General features: G+C 36.5%; 2 protein-coding genes across 4 annotated transcripts in view; one reads left to right on the forward strand and one right to left on the reverse strand.

The window, feature by feature from the left end:
• LOC136034477 (dedicator of cytokinesis protein 3-like) overlaps nt 1-15,950 on the forward strand; it is a 386,199-nt gene that overhangs the window by 41,529 nt on the left and 328,720 nt on the right. For both annotated transcript variants that reach the window (XM_065715690.1, XM_065715689.1), the window contains exon 6: nt 6,208-6,356. In XM_065715690.1, coding sequence (XP_065571762.1) covers nt 6,208-6,356 — 149 coding nt within the window. The remainder of the gene's footprint in view (nt 1-6,207; nt 6,357-15,950) is intronic.
• LOC136034480 (innexin inx3-like) overlaps nt 13,404-15,950 on the reverse strand; it is a 55,604-nt gene continuing 53,057 nt past the window's right edge. The window contains exon 6 of one of the 2 annotated variants that reach the window (XM_065715694.1): nt 13,404-14,953. In XM_065715694.1, coding sequence (XP_065571766.1) covers nt 14,708-14,953 — 246 coding nt within the window. In that variant the 3' untranslated portion in view covers nt 13,404-14,707. The remainder of the gene's footprint in view (nt 14,954-15,950) is intronic. The other variant, XM_065715695.1, reaches the window with a different exon arrangement.

Raw genomic sequence — 15,950 nt, forward strand, 5'->3', positions numbered from 1 at the left:
ATCCAAATTCTTGAGTGTGTACTGGCTAACATATACGTACCCTTTTAAGTAAATTTTGTTTTATGGGCGAGAAGGAGAAAAGGTATTGCAAAATGGAAACAAGAGACAATGTTACCAAGCACGCTCAAAAATGGTAATTTTATTGCTTTCATGTGCTATGACATGAAGGAAAACATTCTTCGATCAGTCGGAGATACAACAGCTACAAAAATATTTAATAGCAGTATTTCATTCTTGAACACTTCGGTTTCTTGCTTTGGAATTTCATGATTATGATACATTGTGTATATGTTACGGTGAAAGATCGAAATCGGATGAATGTCCACATTCACCGGTGAAAGTCTGAAATAAGGATATTTGACAAATGATTGGGACATACACCATGCGTTTGTTGACATTCACCATGCATTAATGGTGAATGTTGAGCATTTCTGAGATTTATATTTCTGAAATTCTAACCTGATTTTAAACCATATCTGAGATGTTTAACCTAAACAAACCTAACCTTTCACCATTAAACTTTGCATAAGACTGATAAAGCTGACTGGTCAACAAACATATAGTCGCTTGGTGTATGTCCGAAATACTTTTTTTTCTGATTTTTAGCGGTGAATTTCGATATTCACCAGATTTCGGTCTTAAAGATAATCTTAAAGCTCTTGCCTGGTGAAAAATATTTTGTTGTTGTTGTAGAGAAAATACGCTCGGCTTTCACCCCCTGCGTCACCAAGATATTATGTATAAAAATCCCAATAGGCAAAGCTCAGACAGTTTGAAAAATCTTAGTCGCCCGTTTTCCTAAAAGTCCAAGTCATTAGTCAACCCAAAAATGTCGGCCACTCCACTGTGATTGCGTTGGCCTTTCCTGGTAGGCGAAGTCTGTATAATATGAACAATCTTAGTCGCCCTCTCAAATTTTGAATCATTTGTTGTTTTCCAATTGCCTTCAAATGGCTCAAAGAACCCGTAGACTATCTGGATTATCCTTAATGCATGCCTATCTGCCTTAGTTCTACCCTAGGATGATAGACTAGCATGAAAAAGTGAAAATAGTCATTGTTATACAATTCTGAAAAAGTTATGCCAGCTTTGCCTCTCACAGAGGCTTATGTTTTGCTCTTTATTAGGCTCTCAACTCTTTGATCTCTTTACCAAGTTTTGCCGTAAACCCATAGGGCATATTTTGTACAACATCAAAAGGACAACAATCAAAAAAGAGCAAATAGTTGTCGAAAAATGGCGTAGAAATAACGAATAGGTTGAGCACTATGTCAGTTTGTGTATACCATAGCTGTTGCTGATTTCAAAAACCGTGTGCATGAGGTGGCGCTTAAACGCGTGGCGCAAAGCGCCGTGTATGGTGAAACAAGTAGCGCTCTGAAATATACACCAGGTTGTGGAGAGTGGTCAACCACTCGCTTCAAAGTTAAAGAAGCAGGACCGCTGCCACAAAAAGCCTTTTTACCTAACAATCGGACTGCTCAATAGTCGTAGATCAAAATTTTTTTATTAAGTAAAATTGTCAATTTTGAATTATCAGACTGTCAAAACAAAAACCAAATATTAAAAATTGGGACAGGTATACTTCTGTTACTATTTGGTAATGTACGTTTTTTTGCTAGTTCAGGTTTTAGAATCATTTATACTTCGTTTTTTAATGTTATTTTTTTCATTATCATTGTGCTTTTATGATTTTTGTGTTTTCTTTTCAAAATTTGAAAAGGTTTGCCAACTGGTTTTATAATTAATATCGTATGTAAATACAATGCTTGTATCACTCCCCTTTTCCCATTAAAAGAGAAAAGAAGAAAAAATATGTTAAATTCCTTTTCTCTGATTCCTAAAACATGTGACAATCCATACGAATTTTTAAGAATTTTTTTTTCCTTTAAATAACCGAAAGCAATGCCTAAAAGAGAGCTTTGTTCAACGTGTTGTCGCCGTGTGGAATGACCTCCCAGCAGAGGTTATCTCAAAAGAATTTTCTTATAGACTTTAGTGACAAGATATAATAATCACGTAAAGACTTTGCAAAAAAAAATACAAAGAATGTACAGGCAATATTACAAAAGAAACATGACTGACACGAAAAATCATGATCGACATCATGTTTGTATGTACATTTCGAGAGAATAAATTACATTATCTCTACCCTCCTCCCACCAAGGAGTGGAAGTATCGTTTTTATATCTATGACGCATGCGACATTATAAAAGGAACATAGCTAAGTAAGTGTAATTAAAATATTTACAGAAAGTGTTTTAAGTAGTTTCATAATGCCTAGGGGAAAATTGAACAACCTAGTGTCCTAGCCAATCCAACGTGACAAGACCAATCTTAGCAGCCAAGGTAAAGAGTATTTAAAAATGTCCATGGTAATGGTAAACGATAATAAAGAAGAGATAGATATAGTCAGAATAGTTTCGTCAGCGAATATTACAGCGAATCAAAAACTAAAGTGATGAACAAAGAAACATAAGGTTCGAAGATAAGCGGCAGCAAGAATTAAAACTACCCAAAAACAAAGGTGAAGAAAAAATAAATATGCGGCTAAAAAATATGCCACAGCGAGAACAAGGAATATGCGGTTAAAAGATAAGCTGCAGTGAGAATAACAAACAATCGCGAGAAAGCGAGTATGAGAACGTGTCGAAAATGGAGCGAAAAACAAACAATTACGTTGTTAGAAGACGAAACCCTTCAACGTGGTATGTTTTCCCTGGGGGGTTGTAATTTGGAGTTGGCTACTTATAACGAGAATCAATATATAGAAGTCTACCTCTTGCCGAGTGCCGGGGCCCTCGAAACAGGCTACATTTTTTTTTCTCAACTAGCGTATTGACATTTCTGGCCACTAAAACGATCTAAAAAGGTCACAACTTTAAGGAAGAATTTGCATTTTCCCATGGCGGTTGTATCGAACCTATGGTCACTCCATGACTTAAAGAAGAGGCTCAAATTGTCTGCGGTTATAAGATAAGTGACAATGTGGATCAATAGATCAGAAAATCGGATACACAGTTTTTTTTTGCTTCTTAAAGTAAATTGACATTTCTGGCCCCAAGAACGATCTAAAAAGGTCACAACTTTAAGGAAGAATTTGCATTTTCCCATGGCGGTTGTATCGAACCTATGGTCACTCCATGACTTAAAGAAGAGGCTCAAATTGTCTGCGGTTATAAGATAAGTGACAATGTGGATCAATAGATCAGAAAATCGGATACACAGTTTTTTTTTGCTTCTTAAAGTAAATTGACATTTCTGGCCCCAAGAACGATCTAAAAAGGTCACAACTTTAAGGAAGAATTTGCATTTTCCCATGGCGGTTGTATCGAACCTATGGTCACTCCATGACTTAAAGAAGAGGCTCAAATTGTCTGCGGTTATAAGATAAGTGACAATGTGGATCAGTAGATCAGAAAATCGGATACACAGTTTTTTTTTGCTTCTTAAAGTAAATTGACATTTCTGGCCCCAAGAACGATCTAAAAAGGTCACAACTTTAAGGAAGAATTTGCATTTTCCCATGGCGGTTGTATCGAACCTATGGTCACTCCATGACATCAAGAAGAGGCTCAAATTGTCTGCGGTTATAAGATAAGTGACAATGTGGATCAATAGATCAGAAAATCGGATACACAGTTTTTTTTTGCTTCTTAAAGTAAATTGACATTTCTGGCCCCAAGAACGATCTAAAAAGGTCACAACTTTAAGGAAGAATTTGCATTTTCCCATGGCGGTTGTATCGAACCTATGGTCACTCCATGACATCAAGAAGAGGCTCAAATTGTCTGCGGTTATAAGATAAGTGACAATGTGGATCAATAGATCAGAAAATCGGATACACAGTTTTTTTTTGCTTCTTAAAGTAAATTGACATTTCTGGCCCCAAGAACGATCTAAATAGGTCGCAACTTTAAGGAAGAATTTGTGTTTTTTTCCAGGGTGGATCTATCGAAACTTCTCAAGCAATATCACCATTTTTCATTCCCAGGAAGCTCCAGACGTTGAAGCTTAAAAAACTTAAAAAAACGTTGAAGCATAAAAAACAGTTTTCATACTTGAAAAGAAAGAATTCTTAATTAAAAGGGTGTGTTATAGGCTATATGTGCGTACTTTGAAATACAAAGAGCTATCTAGACCTCCGCCTGGATGCTCTTTGGTTTTTGCGACCGTCATTACATTTCATTTTCAATAACATTAATCTGATAGGCGTTGCAAAGTTAGGTCCTCTGCAACTATCTTTTTGGCAACATCATCTAATCGCTGATCTGCCAAAATAATGCCGCCATTTATGATTAGTATTAGGCTTGACAGACATATCATCTACCCTTTTTCAGCGTCTGAAGCTTTTTGGGAATAAAAAGCGGCATTTAAGATTGGCATGGGAAGGGGTTTCAGAAACACTACTAATCTGAGTTCAGTACTTGCCAAATTGGCAAGTAAGATTTCAACTTTTGAGTGTTTCAAGTGGGTTGACGTTTTCATTAGCCCTTTCTTAACGTTTGAAGCTTCTTGGGTATGAAAAACGTCGTTCGAGATTGGCATAGGATGGAATTTATAAACGCCATTAAGCTGAGTTCAGTAGTTACCAAATTGACAAGTAAGATTTCAACTTTTGAGTGTTTCAAGTGGGTTGACGTTTTCATCAGCTCTTTCTTAACGTTTGAAGCTTCTTGGGTATGAAAAACGTCGTTCGAGATTGGCATAGGATGGAATTTATAAACGCCATTAAGCTGAGTTCAGTAGTTACCAAATTGACAAGTAAGATTTCAACTTTTGAATGTTTCAAGTGGGTTGGCGTTTTCATTAGCCCTTTCTTAACGTTTGAAGCTTCTTGGGTATGAAAAACGTCGTTCGAGATTGGCATAGAATGGAATTTTATAAACGCCATTAAGCTGAGTTCAGTAGTTGCCAAATTGACAAGTAAGGTTTCAACTTCTGGACCTTTCAAGTGGGTAGACGTTTTCATCAGCCCTTTTTTAACGCTTAAAGCTTCTTTGGAATGAAAAATGTCGTTCGAGGTTGGCATAGGATGGAGTTTTATATACGCCATTAAGCTGAGTTCAGTAGTTGCCAAATTGACAAGTAAGGTTTCAACTTCTGGATCTTTCAAGTGGGTAGACGTTTTCATCAGCCCTTTTTAACGCTTAAAGCTTCTTTGGAGTGAAAAATGTCGTTCGAGGTTGGCATAGGATGGAATTTTATAAACGCCATTAAGCTGAGTTCAGTAGTTGCCAAATTGACAAGTAAGGTTTCAACTTCTGGACCTTTCAAGTGGGTAGACGTTCTCATCAGCCGTTTTTTAACGCTTGAAGCTTCTTGGGAATGAAAAACATCATTTCAGATTGGCATAGGATGGAATTTTATAAACGCCATTAAGCTGTTCACTACTCGTCGGATTGAAAATTGAAGTTTCAACATCTTCAAGTTTCAAACGGTAGGCGTTTTCATTTACCCCTTTTCAACGTTTGAAGCTTTTTAGGGATGAAATGCATGATTCGAGATTGGTATGATGAAGCATGGTTATACCTGGTTTTCATATATCGTCTGAAGGTCTTGGAAATGAGAAGTGTCATTTAAGGTCAGTTTGGGAAGGGATTTCATAAGCGCCATTAAGCTGAATTCAGCACTCGCCAAATTGGGAAGTGAGGCTTGAACGTTTGAAGATTATCGACACTTTGCCTTCTCTGGGGGGACTTTATAGTTAGTTCTATCGAAAGCAAGCCAATACCATTTTTCTGAGCCCTGGAAATATGCAATTTAATGAACGTAAATTTTTCTGTGCTCTCTGAAATTTTCCAAAGTTTATTTTTGTGTTTAGCTTCCATTTCTAAAAGAATAAACTGTTTAAAACGTCAATTGCTCAGTTGAGCTATTGCTGTTCAAATTTGAAGTCGTGAAGACTGTTCAAAGCTTTTCTACTTATTTTATTGCCTAAAAAGATAATAGTCTAACATCATGGAGTGACACTTGTTATATGGCACCCCTGCAATTTTCCATGCCATGCACACATACACTCTCGTCACACCATGTGTGGTGCACCTCCATCACACCATGTGTGTTCCGTCTCATATGGCACGAGCCACATTATACGATTTTTGAAAGTGGGCAACCCTTGGCCTTTTACAGAAAAAAAGTCATAGCGCCATTCAATTTTAGTTAAGACTTTAAATTTGAAACCTGTTCTTTTCTATATTATTACAGGAAGGGAAGTCTTTTGAATGTTCATCTCTCCGTAAAGCAATGGAAGACTTGATTAACTGGAGGAAACAGTTAATTCATGATACACTTACAGTTGAACAGTTACATGATGTTCGAAATAGGATCATATCCAAAATCAATTGGGGAAACAGGTAAATATGAAAATATAACATGTAGGTCAAGGGCGTATCCAGGATATTTATTCGGGGACAGGGTACAAGAAAACTTCCAAAACACATCAGAAATCTGTTTGTGCGCATTTTTGTTGCGTTTTTACGAGCGGAAAAAATATCGAGGGAGGGAGTCAATCCTGGTAGCCTATTCCCCCTCCCTCTGGAATACGACCTTGATGTAGACCATTTTTTTTCAATTTTTTGGTGGGTAATCGTATGATAAGTAATTCCTGTCCTTTTTAGTGTGCAATTTAGAGTTAACTTCCGTTGTATGCTCCAATTTTTCGGTGAATTCCCCACACTGTAAGCGCTTCTCAAATGAAGTACGATATATTAACACCCGTCTTCCTCCACCAGATCCCCGTCTCTGGATCTTCCCCTACTACAAAGGGTAACATGTGTCAAGTTTCGGCAAAATAAGAATAATATAATAATTACAGTAAAAATAAGTAAAACGCTTGGAAGGGAGGAAGATATTTACTAGAAAAGAAGTTCCTAGGGAATCACCGTGGCTCTTAATCTTCTCCTGAAAGTTTCATAAACTTTGTTCAACGACTTTCCAAGATAAGAAATATCTCTTCATTCAGGAATTTACTGATTTTTTTATTAGGTTTTTTTTTATGGAATAAGAAAAATCGCACAGAAATTAGACATGAAATAAACATTAACTGGGACATCGTTGCTGGACTAGAAACAAAATTCAATTTTTTGTCTATGAATGTTATGGAAGACCGTGCTTGAGTATAGTTGTCAAAACACTAAAATACGGAAATCCGGATAAATTGAACACATCAACTAATTTTCATTTTATACTGATTCTAAATTTGTAAAATTTATTCAAGTAAGTTCACAAAAAAGTATATAGTATAATTCCTGAAAAGGCGGAAAATATTCCTGAAGAAATACTTAATTTTAACGAAAATCGCACCGTCAAACTCTGGATGCTCTAAATTTCCTAAGCAGAATTTCTAAACACCTAACTACAAAAATGGGAAATTTTACATTTTCCATTCTGTGTGAAACGTGTCTCTGGTGCGTTATTGTTTCAACTACTTGTCCTTCACCATATTGAAGCACAAGTGAAGCACTACTTGTGCTTCACCATATTGAAGCACAAGTAGTATAATTTTGGGAAAGGTTTCAACCGAATTGAGGTCGCAATTCCTAGTTCTTTGCTTAAGAGCTAATGGCCGGAGTTCTTGCTTAAGAGCTAGTTATTTGCTTAAGTGAACGAAGGGCAACAAGAACCCCTCTCATGCATTATTTTGTCCCCGAGGCCAATCGCTACCAAGCCTGTCGTCGTATCAGTCGTCCTAGTTAGACATGTTAGTCAAAATTATCGAAATATAAACAGGGAGAAAAAGTTCTAAATAAAAAGGTAGTCCTACCCGTGCAGCCCCTTGGCAAGAGGCAAAGTTTATGAAGAGTTGTTGACTTTATATATTGTTGGAAGGACTCTTAAGTCAATCTTCAAAGACAGACAGGCTTGTTGTACGTACGTGCCCGCCGCGGCTGAGGGGCTGCCCACTTTGATCATATTTTTCGCTTTGATTTGTTTTTTTTTTTGCTTGTGTTTTAGACGGGAGGGCCACTCTATTTAAATTGTCCCTAGTTCCACCGACCAAGGCCATATTCAAGATTTTTTCTGGGTGAGGAGGGGGTTTAAAAAGATGTTTTTTTTTTGGGGGGGGGGGGGGGCTACAAAAAAAATTCATTTTTGTATATTCATTTTTGTTACGTTTTTTATGAGTCAGACAAACATTTCTGGGGGGGGGGGGGTTAAACTCCCTATCTCCCCTGGATACGGTCTTGCCACCGACCGTAAGAATAGCTCTGTTTATTACCATTTTACTGGTTGTTGTTTTTTTCAAATACATTTCGGGGAAATACCACAGTTTATGACAATAATTAATTAACTAATTTCTACAACTACATTGTTCAATGAATCTTATGCCTCGTGGAATTTGGATTGCACAGAAGAGTGAAAATTCGATATCGCGTCATGACTTGATACTGATTTCAAAAGTCTTTTTCTTGCCTTGCCATTTATGTATAAAGCTTTAACTTACTGTGCATGCATCAGTAGAAAAAAAATAACTTTATATATATAAATACATAGCCAAGGTATGCTAAGTCGTTCTACAGATCTGCTAGAAATGTGAAAAAAGAAGATAAGGCACACTGAACAAACATTTCTGGGGGAGGGGTAAACTCCCTATCTCCCCTGGATACGGCCTTGCCACCGACCGTAAGAATAGCTCTGTTTATTACCATTTTACTGGTTGTTTTTTTTTTCAAATACATTTCGGAAAAATACCACAGTTTATGACAATAATTAATTAACTTATTTCTACAACTACGTTGTTCAATGAATCTTATACCTCGTGGAATTTGGATTGTATAGAAGAGCGAAAATTCGATATCGGGGTTATGACTTCATACTGATTTTCAAGTCTTTTTCTTGCTTTGCCATTTATCTATAAAGCTTTAATTTACTGTGCATGTATCAGTAGAAAAAAAAAATTAGCTTTCTATATCAATGCATAGCCAAGGTATGCTAAGTCGTTCTACAGATCTGCTAGAAATGTGAAAAAAGAAGATGAGGCACACTGAACAACTGCCGTGTGTAAGTCAAGTTCAAGTCATAAGAGCACCCTATTAGAGCTGGGTGTGTATTGATCTAGTGAATGAAGAACAATTTTTCCTCGATTTATTGATGCCTGCACATTCACTTAAAGCTTTTTAGTTATTTGATAAGTCAAGGAAAAATCTTGTAAAAACCAGAGCAAGTCGCGAAACAAAACCGTATATTCACAATTAACATTAACGGAAAATTTTAGGACTCCAAAAGCCTTCCTTATTTGCGGAAATGCAATATTTTAGTCCCTAGGGCTAATTGATAAACTTTAGGAGAAAGGTAAGTATTGTTTAAAATTTTGAATAGATAATTGAGAGCAGATGTTGCTCTCATTCGTCCAGCGCTTCTCAATGGTCATAGAAATACTGGTAGCTTTTTGGCACTATAAGACTGCTTTTTCAAACGGAAACGAAATTGAAGTTGAATGTAGAAATATTAGTTATTTAAAAGCTGTGTACTTCTGTATCATCCAGAAAACACTCAAGAAGTGAAGTTATGTTACTTTTGAAATTATGTTAATAGTGAAGGTGCGTTAGTGAAATAGTGTAGTAAATAGAAAAACAGTGAAATTGTGAAGTTTTGTTATTACATTAAAGTTTCACTTTTCCCTTCAATGTGTTAAGAACGAATACGGAAACACAGCAGCGCTTAAAAGTTTTTTTTTTTTTTTTTTTTTTTTTTTTTTTTTTTTTTTTTTTTTTTTTTTTTTAGACTGCCTTGAGAATGAATCCGAATTTCATTTAAACAACATTTCTTTTTCAAAATTTATAAAGGCAAGCGGTACAAAAAATAACTTGTAATTACCAACTGGCTATAGTTTTTGCAGTTTAAAATGCTTTCGTAAAACACTAGCTAAACATGGCTGAAATTATATTTCAGCTGAAATTCGTCTTTTTTCCATTTGTTTTTACGTCCTCTTTTTCTTTTTAAAGCTACGACCGGATTAAAGACGTCCTGCGTTTTTTTATTTAAAGAGTATTGTTTTTTTTTTTAATTTCAATGGTCTATAGGCTATCAAGGTTCCAAAATTATTTACAAAATTTTCAACTGTGAGCTTGATCAGTTCAGCTGTTTTTTCAGTGTTCACACAAAGAAGTCAGGAGAGACGGGTACTTGAGGTTATAATATGAAAAAAACTTCGTTTTCTTAAAGAGTTAAAGAGGCTGCGTCCCAAAGTCGAACCTTAAAACGTACAGGAATTAGGAGAGGCAGTTGGGGGGCTGCCGCCCCCCAAACCCCCCACCCTTTAAAAGACTCTTTTGTACAGGTTTTTTGTTGTGGGGGGCTGCCGCCACCCTAACCCCCCGCTCTTGGCTTCGGAAAGGCCCTCTTTTAATTAACAAAGAATACAAAACAGGTTTTTGTTTGCTACCTTACCCCCGCCCCCAGCTCTTAGCTTGTGTGCTCTGTGTCTGGGAAATAGTTTCAATAATTATGTTAAAATGTAAATGGAGTGGTCAACTTCATTGTTACTAATTACTATTTTCGGCGCTATGGTTCTCTTGTCCTCTTGTGTTTAACATTTTTCGAAGTTATTCCATTATTCATTCATTTCAATTTTTTGATAATTAAAAGAGGGCCTTTCCGAAGCCAAGAGCGGGGGGTTAGGGGGGCGGCAGCCCCCACAACAAAAAACCTGTACAAAAGAGTCTTTTAAAGGGGGGTTTGGGGGGCGGCAGCCACCAACTGCCTCTCCTAATTCCTGTACGTTTTAAGGTTCGACTTTGGAACGCAGCCTCTTTAACTCTTTAAGAAAACGAAGTTTTTTCATTTTATTTCTGTACCTTTTCCTACAATCCATGGTGGATGTAATTTAATAATAATTTTCCATATTTATTTTCTCACTTTCTGTATCAATAAATTCAAACTGACAAAATTATCTAATTTTGATAATTTTAATAGTTTAGCAGCTTAATTAAAAATTTAGCAGCTAGTGGTTTTTACCCACCCGCCTCCGGTTTATGGGCCCAGCGCGCTTCCGCTGCGCCAAGCTGCTGTTATGCTTGTTATCAAACAAGTTATTACAATAGAAAATTTCACCAACGGCTTCAATTAGGAAATCAATTTAAATGGTTCTTTTAACTTGCTTCCATCAAGCCTTACCCCCGCTTCAGTATAAATTCTTGTGAACATTCCAGTATGTAATTCTGATCACATGTTTCCATGTTTATTTTCTCCCTTTCTGTATCAATAAATTCAAACTGACAAAATTACCTAATTTTACAAATTTGAAAAAATTAGCAGCTAGCGGTTTCGATCCACCGACCTCTGGGCTATGGGCCCAGCACGCTTCCGCTGCGCCAAGCTGCTACTAGTGTAAGAATTTTTCAAACAAGTGATGTTATTACAAGAGAAAATTTTACCTTCAATGGGGAAATGGGTTTTTCTAAGCTAGAAAATCGGATGGTTAAGATTTTCCGACGAAACTTTCCAGGAAAATTACTCGGAGAATTCCGCGTCGAATGAGTCTTCGTACACCCAGATCTGATGTTGGCTGTAACCTGTAGGCGTCTCAGAAAAAAAAAATATGAACATTAAGTGGCTATGCGTGGTTTCTGGAAAACAGGGAAGGAGTTATCGGATCGAGCTGAAATTTCGCGGATAAGCTCCTGGGCCGTAGGGGACCTTAACTTGTGAATTTCAGCCCGATCGGACAACGTTAAAGGGGGGCTGGCGTTGGATGGTCGAAACTTTCGGCCAGATTTTCCCCATGAAGGAAAAGTCGGAGGGGGATGAAAATTGGCAGGTTTCTTAGTTGGAGCTCGGGCTACGAAATGCATCCCTCCCATCCCTCTGCGACCACTGGAACCGAATATCGCTTAACATTGTCGTGGTTCGCCTCTTTAAAGAGGCACGAGTGTGCCTCCTTGATATGCTGGAAGTACCAAAAAAACTGGAAATTATTGTGTAGAACCTGTATTTTTCAACTTGTTAAACATACTTCCCTAAAAAAGTTAGCTGAATTAACTCAAAAATTAACTGAATTTCTAAAACAAAATTCAGTTAAAAATACTTTCCATCCTTCCACTGACATTGGTGCTTCCAGTGTTTGAATTTTTTTTTTTTATCTTGAGAAATGGTTGATAGCTCCTCCCTCGTATTTTTACCCTTTTAATGTTGTCAAATCAGTGTCCTTCTCCACTTTCATGGATAGACGAAAGAAAAGGGCTTACGGAGCATAGAAAAGGACAGAAGATACGGAGCATAAAAAGGGCCCAAGGGCGTAAGAAAAGGGCATACGGTCTTACAATCAGGAAATAGGAACAATTGATATTACATAAATATAGGTATAATGATAATATAATATAGGCATAAATATAGGTATAACGATGTGTATTTGTTAAGATATTACGTTTTGCTAGTCAGAGCGATTGCGTTCAAGCAGCCATTATCCAGCTTAGCTCAAAGTCCACGGATGTAATCCTGTAAAAGATAATAATAAATAATAATAATCCGGTAACATGTTAGCTGAAACGCTTACAGACAACAAAGCGAACAACAACAATGGTCACGTGTAGGCTACTAAAAACATACTTATTTATAAATCCCTGAAGGTGAGCCACGTTTCGCTATTACTGTCCATTTTTGTTCTCTTTCTTTATTTTCATATGTTTTCTTTTCTAATTTCGAAATGATTCAATTGTTTCTTTAGATATAAGGTCGCTTATCTTACATTTTCTGGGGTTAATTGGTATAATTTATCTGACAACTAATTCCAACCGCTCTAAGTAGCAGTCCTCTTACCCTGTGACGTCATTTACGTCTGGTGAAACGCTAGGGATAAGTAATCAAGCTTGTCTGATAAGTACTCTTGGCATGCTCGAACGAACTAGGCGAGACTGTTTACACTGTGGTTTCACAGTATAGGTTTCCCTTATACCTAGGGTCCCGCATGTCATTTGAGGCTCATTAAAATTTGGGCTAAGATAAGCTACTTCTGCGTTAACTACGATAAAAAAATAAGGTGCAGAATGGTACTTTGAGACATGCTAACTTATTTTGAGATGCATATTTGTGGGAAAGCGGTATCCACTGTCGGATAAGTATATATTTTGTTATATTTCCTCCCCCTAAGCAAATGTGTATTGTTCCATTCACAATGAGATTTGACTAATATTGAGAATTAGCTATTGCTAATTCCAAGCCAATCAGAACTTTAGACGAATTATTATCGCAAAAAGTAATACCACGGTTGAATTGGCTGTGCTCAAAACCCTTTTTACCCCTTCCTTTAGGTGTTCAAAAAGTTCATTCCCCCTCTGCGCCTCTACGGTTTTGGGAATTACATCTTTTCTCAGGACACCTAGACTTCATAAATTATATATGGGAATCAAATTTATTGTTTCTAAACACTTTACAATTCTGCTGAAAGACAGACAATCGAGTAATGAAAAAAAGTAAATAAGTGCCATCCACAATATGAGCTATAAACTAATGACACTGCACATTCCATTAAAAATTCAAAACTTGCATGTCCCTTGGCTTTCTGGCCTCTTCGTCATGTGTCTAAATTAAAGCTGAAGGCAAATTTTAATCACTCAATGTCGGAAAAATTAAGTTGATACAGATTGTATCTAAAAAATGGCGCCGTACTTTTTTTTATTATAGCAGAAGATAAGGTTTGAGAGGGGGGGGGGGGTTTGTAAATTTCTGAATTTTTTTTAAGACACATTACGTATTTATGATACGAACGTCAAAAGGATACCAAAAGAACTAATAAGGTTAATACAATATCTTTGTAAAAAAGGGCCTTTCCTAACTTTTGTTAAGATTCTCTTCGGTCAAGATGGAATAGGAATTTGGATGGGGGGGGGAGAACTGCCATTGTAAAATGGAATAATATTATAAACGCTGAAGTAAAATTTCGATTTGTTGCATTTTATAGAGATCCCCTTTTCAAAGCTGTTCTCTTGGGTTCTTTCTTTATCGTTTGGGGCTGGGGCACTGGGGTATAAATTGTGTGCATACATCATTGAGCGAAAATATGCCCCTTGAGCTAAACATTTTCCATTAACTAGATCCCAATAACAAAATCTCCACAGAAATTGAATATATCGTTTGGAAAACATGTCTTGTGCTTTACAATTTTCTTATTTTCTTATTTCTTCTTAAAGATAATGTAAAAACGCTGTTTGTCTTCAATCTTATCTCGATTAAGTTAATTATTACAACCTACCCCCTCCCCAGAAAAATTGTAAAGGCGTCTTTTATGCAACATAAGTGGAAAATACTACAAAAAGGGTCGTGAGTATTTGGCTTTTTCGTACTCATTTAGATAAATGATGATAAAAAATAAAAATCACAAAAACTAAGGGTATTAAACCGCTAAAAATCATACAGAAATATCACTTGAATAGGTGGGCCTAAACTTCAACCATTAGAATTTTCGTCATTTTTGAACCGAAAAACGGAGAAATATTTTTACAAAAACTAGATAATTTTCAAAAGGCAGGGTTTTCAGGCAGAGTAAAATTTTCAGCTTATTCTGTGTCCAAGACTAAATATCAGTTCTTCCTTTTCTTCAGAAAAATGGTGTCTCTATCCAAAATTGAGACAGCTTCTTACAATTCGCTGAGCACTTCGAAAAAGAAAAACGAAAACACTTGACGACTTTTTCTTGGCACTTGTTTTATAACTGTCACTGAGGTTTTTAACCTCTTTAAATCACTAAGTTTAATCTACGCAAAATCTATCACAGTAGTTGCACCGGCTTAGAGTAGCGTGGAAGCATAGGTATACCATCGGTTTTTGGGCTAGGGGGAGTTCTTCGGCCGGCAAGTTTTTCCATTGTCAACTCGTTCGCTAGGTCGTCCATTACTTCCTTTAGCACTAGCCCTTCAAGGTTCTTGCTAAGCATATGGATGAAGAAGAAGTCGCCAAATGACGTGCTATGGACCAATCTGTCTAAAACGGCTGGTGAGGTCACTTTGCCGTTATACTGTAAAATTAACTTATTTTAAATTGTTATAACAAAAGGTGGGTCGGCACTAATTTCTAGAACTACTTGTGAACATATCAAAAATTGAATGCTCTAAATTTAAAATAAATCGTATTAGATTTAACGGGAAGGATCCTCTTGTTTTTCTTGAAAGAACCTATATATATATCTTCTATATATATAAAAATAAGTTGTCTGTGTGTGTGTGTGTCTGTCGAGTGACGTCATGTTTGTGTGTCGACTGACGTCATGTTTTCGACTGACGAAATTACAGACCGGGACATCGGGACACAAATGACGACCGGGACACCGGCACATAGGGAATATAAATGACGACCGGGACACTCAAAGAGAAAGCGACCGGGACACAAGGAATGTTCGATTAGCAATCACCATCAACAAAGCACCAGGACACAAATGACGACCGGGACACAGGGAGTATAAATGACGACCAGGACATAAGTAAAAAAAACTAAAAAAAAAGTAAAAACTACAAAAAAACTAAAAAGAAAAAAAAAACTAAAAACTAATATAAAAACTAAAAAAGCTAAAAAACTAAAAAAGAAAAAAAAAAGAAAAAAAGGAAAAAAATGAAAAAAAAGGGGGGCGCGAAGCGCCCCCACCAACTAGGTGTTGGGGTGGCGCCACCCCAACAGCTAGGATATATATATATATATATATATATATATATATATATATATATATATATATATATATATATATATATATATATATATATATATATATATATATATATATATATATATATATATATATATACATATATACGTCTATATACTTCCCAATAACCATTTCGACTATGCTGAACAAAATGGCTATCTCAAAATTTTGATCCGTTGACTTTGGGTAAAAAATGAGTCTGGGAAAGGCCTAGGTGTCCTCCAATTTTTTGGTCATTTAAAAAGGGCACCAGAACTTTTAATTTCCGTTAGAATGAGCCCTCTCGCGACATTCTAGGACCACTGGGTCGATACGA

Source organism: Artemia franciscana, chromosome 13, assembly GCF_032884065.1.
Source record: "Artemia franciscana chromosome 13, ASM3288406v1, whole genome shotgun sequence".
Classification (NCBI taxonomy): domain Eukaryota; kingdom Metazoa; phylum Arthropoda; class Branchiopoda; order Anostraca; family Artemiidae; genus Artemia; species Artemia franciscana.